The following is a 3,781-nucleotide window of genomic DNA, read 5'->3' on the forward strand; positions in this document are numbered from 1 at the left end:
GGTGGGGGCTGAGGACTGGGCAGATTCAGTTCATTTGCCCAGGCCTTGTCCCCTGCGACCTGGTGACCATCTCCACTTTTACCATAATCTGAGATGCGTTTCAGGCCTCTCCACACATCACGCATGTTATTCTCCATGTTCTGCTCCAGCTTTTTCCTGTAGCTGGCCTTGCACCTCCGGATCATGTACTTTAGTTCCCGCTGCACCCTGCTCAGCTCCTCCTTGCCCTCTGAGAGTAAAGCTCTCTTCTTCTCATTTAGCAGTACTTTTAACTCGGGGCTCACCCACGGCTTGTTGTTAGGAAAACACCATACTCTCCTGGATGGTACGGTATTTTCCACACAGAAGTTTATGTAATCCGAAACACAGTGTGCGAGGCTGTCTATGTCCTCTCCATGAGGACTGCAGAGGATGTCCCAGTCTGTGGTGTGAAAACAGTCCCTCAGCTACTCAATTGCCTCCTCTGTCCATACCTTTACTACCCTGACCTGAGGTGGCACTTTTTTCACCACTGGAGTATACACAGGAAGCAGGTGAACAAGGTTGTGGTCAGAGCGACCTAGAGGGGGGAGGAGGGCAGAGGTGAGCTTGTCCATCTTGTTGGAGAGGGACCGCATGTTACCCATAACAACAGATGGTAAACATGGCTTAAACCTCCGTTTTATCTCCCTCCGCTTTATGCCAGCTCTGCAGCCCCGCATTTTACGCCGTATTTCCGAGGGAATCTCCAGCTTCTCCCCATGAGGTGGCCGGTCGCTTCTGAGTGCTAGTAGTTGGCAATACAACTGCCTCCAGAGCTCGCGAAGTAGTAAGAGTCATAATGCAAACAAAGTAACAATTTGTACTCCTTGTAGCACAGTACCACTAAGGACTACAGCAAGAGAATATCACAAAGCAAACACTGGAAAACTTAATAAAAACACAAAAGAAAACATGACGAGAGCAGAGCTGCTGAAACTTGCTGCCACTCCACGTAGCGCATAATAGTTTATCAGCTTTTTATCACATATGGAACCATTTTTAACACACTGCAACTTGAACCAAGCACCTGGGGCTGAGGCCACGCACATTCCCACCAACTTCTAAAAATGTAACAAGCTGATTTTATTAGTAGTATCTTATCAGTGTCATTGTGATAATTTTTTCTCTCTCCTCCTCCTTTTCTTGCCCTTCATAGACTCATAAGTTGGAAATACCCACACTTCACAGCCTTACACACCACGATCTTGTAAAACACTTTATAACTTTTTGTAAAGTCATATACCCGTTGTCTTGTCTCCCATGTCCGGACTTGTTTTGTTAATGTGTTACTTTGTATCAATAAAAAAAAAAAAATAAGTGGGCTGTTTATCTGTAAAATATTGGTTTGAAATAGCTTAATTTTTGTTGTTCACAAGGGCTGGGTTATTAGTATGTTAGCCACATCGCACATAAAGAGTATATTAAAGTTTTTAAATGAGGAAATATTTCACCCATGTTCAGTGGTTATTTTATATTTGTCATCAAATTAGAAAATAGATGTGTTCACTTGTTCTCTCACCACGAATGGGTTTAATTTGAGAACAGATGGTATCTCAGACTTTGTTGTGGTGCCTCTGAGAACTCTCTCAGGGATCCATTCAGACTAGAAGCATCTTGCTGCAAACAAAATCAAATTATGAAACACACGACATTCATGTTACATATTCTATGAAGGTAAAAGGCTACAGACTAACTTGCTGCGGTGGTTAAACAGTTTAGGCAGCCATACCCTGAGTGTCAAAAACTATCAGAGGTACCAAGTTACCTGACGTTTTCATGTCTGTACATGTACATGGTGTTGAATTGCTGCATCTCTTTCTGGCTGGGCTCCTTCTTCATGTCTTGAAGCATCTCATCAGCTATGTGCTTTGGAAGAATGGAGAGCAGTAGGCGTTCCTGTGGAGGCCAAACACAGACACAAAGAGCCCATATTGTTAAAACATTGTTAGCAGTCTGTATTCTGTGCATTTTCTTGGCCTTTTACTGACACCACATGTCAAAAATTGCAATCAAAGGAATAAGCTATAGAAAGCTACAATATAGTAAAGGGCACAACAGAATAATAGTAATAATAATAAAAACTAGAATTAGCACTTTGCGGTTGCATGTCTCCACCAACCAGTCAAAATCACTGGAATGGGCCAGAGGTCACTGACGTTGACCTTTAAACATGAAAATTCAATCATTTCATCCTTGAGTCCAAGTGGACATTTGTGCCAAAATTGAAGATGTCTGTGCAAATTCTCAGTCATTCAGGTCATAGTATGCTGAAAAAACATAGAAGAAATCTAGATGTAGTTTTAGGTAGAAGACGTTTCACCTCTCATCCAAGAGGCTTCATCAGTTCTGTCTGACTGGTAGTGAGCAGGAGGTAACACACCCTGGGTGGTGTTTCAGTCCTTCAAAGGCCAACAATGTCCCCCAATGACTGATTCGTTGTGGTTCCAGTTTTTGGTGGCCAACAATGTCCTCTAACGACTGAGTTGTTGGGGTCCAGTATCGATGAGAGTTGGGGTGGTGGTCTAACACAACTTGTCACCTATCTACATCTCTGTTTTCAAATCTCTACCCAAATTCACACCAAGACAATAGGCGTCAGTCCGCATGTGAGGGTTCAAATACAGGTAACTACTCTCACTGATACCAGACCCTAATGACTCAGTTGTTAGAGGACATTGTTGGCCACCAAATGGACTGAAACACCACCCAGGGGGATAAATACCTTCTGCTCACCACCAGTCAGACAGAACTGAAGCCTCTTGGATGAGAGGTGAAACATCTTCTAGCTAAAACTACGTCCAGATGATTTCCTCTGTTTTTTTTCAGCAAAATTGAAGAAATTCCTTTAACACATTCCTGAGATATCATGTTCAGAAGAATGAGATGGATGTGAGGTCAGAATAAATGGTCTTATACTTGTATACTGCTTTTCTATGCAGTGAAGCACATTCAATGCGTTTCTATACTACTTTCCATTCGCACGTGAACTGGAGAAGTCAGGATTCAAGCCACCAACCTTCTGGCTAGGAGACAACCTGCTCTACCGCCTGAGCCACAGCTACTTTTGACCACCAAAAGTTAATGAGTTCATCCTTGAGTTGAAGTGGACTTGTGCCAAATTAAAAAAAAAATTCCCTCAAGGCATTCTTTGACATATCATGTTCAAAAGAATGGGCCAGATGGAGGGACAGACAACCCGAAACCATAATGGCTCCTGGTTGCAGCTACAGTGCCTTGCGACAGTATTCGGCCCCCTTGAACTTTGTGACCTTTTGCCACATTTCAGGCTTCAAACATAAAGATATAAAACTGTAATTTTTTGTGAAGAATCAACAACAAGTGGGACACAATCATGAAGTGGAACGAAATTTATTGGATATTTCAAACGTTTTTAACAAATAAAAAAACTGAAAAATTGGGCGTGCAAAATTATTCAGCCCCCTTAAGTTAATACTTTGTAGCGCCACCTTTTACTAAATTTAGTGTGACAGTTTCTAGGGAACAGATATTGCTAGGGACAGTAACAAAATGTCAATTTCACATTTCTTAAATGGTCACCCTGGCGTAGTTCTCTGTGTTTCTGGCCTCATTGCTGTGGTCATTGTAGTGTTGTAGTGAATCATTTAATGTACAGTGGGTACGGAAAGTATTTTAGTCCTAGTTCCGCAGGTCTTCAGCAGCTCTTGAATGTGTGCTCTGTATTTGGAGATCTTTATGATAAGTATAATGCTGTTAAAAGTGTTATTATGATATGCCGCTC

The 3,781-nt window shown here is 42.2% G+C and overlaps 1 protein-coding gene across 1 annotated transcript in view; it reads right to left on the bottom strand.

Moving 5' to 3' along the window:
• LOC109952263 (adenylate cyclase type 3-like) overlaps nucleotides 1-3,781 on the bottom strand; it is a 149,804-nt gene that overhangs the window by 88,510 nt on the left and 57,513 nt on the right. Inside the window, 1 exon segment of the mRNA XM_020587246.1 lies at nucleotides 1,787-1,917. Coding sequence (XP_020442902.1) covers nucleotides 1,787-1,917 — 131 coding nt within the window.

The sequence above is a fragment of the Monopterus albus genome, unplaced genomic scaffold, assembly GCF_001952655.1.
Source record: "Monopterus albus unplaced genomic scaffold, M_albus_1.0 scaffold446.1, whole genome shotgun sequence".
In the NCBI taxonomy this organism is placed as follows: domain Eukaryota; kingdom Metazoa; phylum Chordata; class Actinopteri; order Synbranchiformes; family Synbranchidae; genus Monopterus; species Monopterus albus.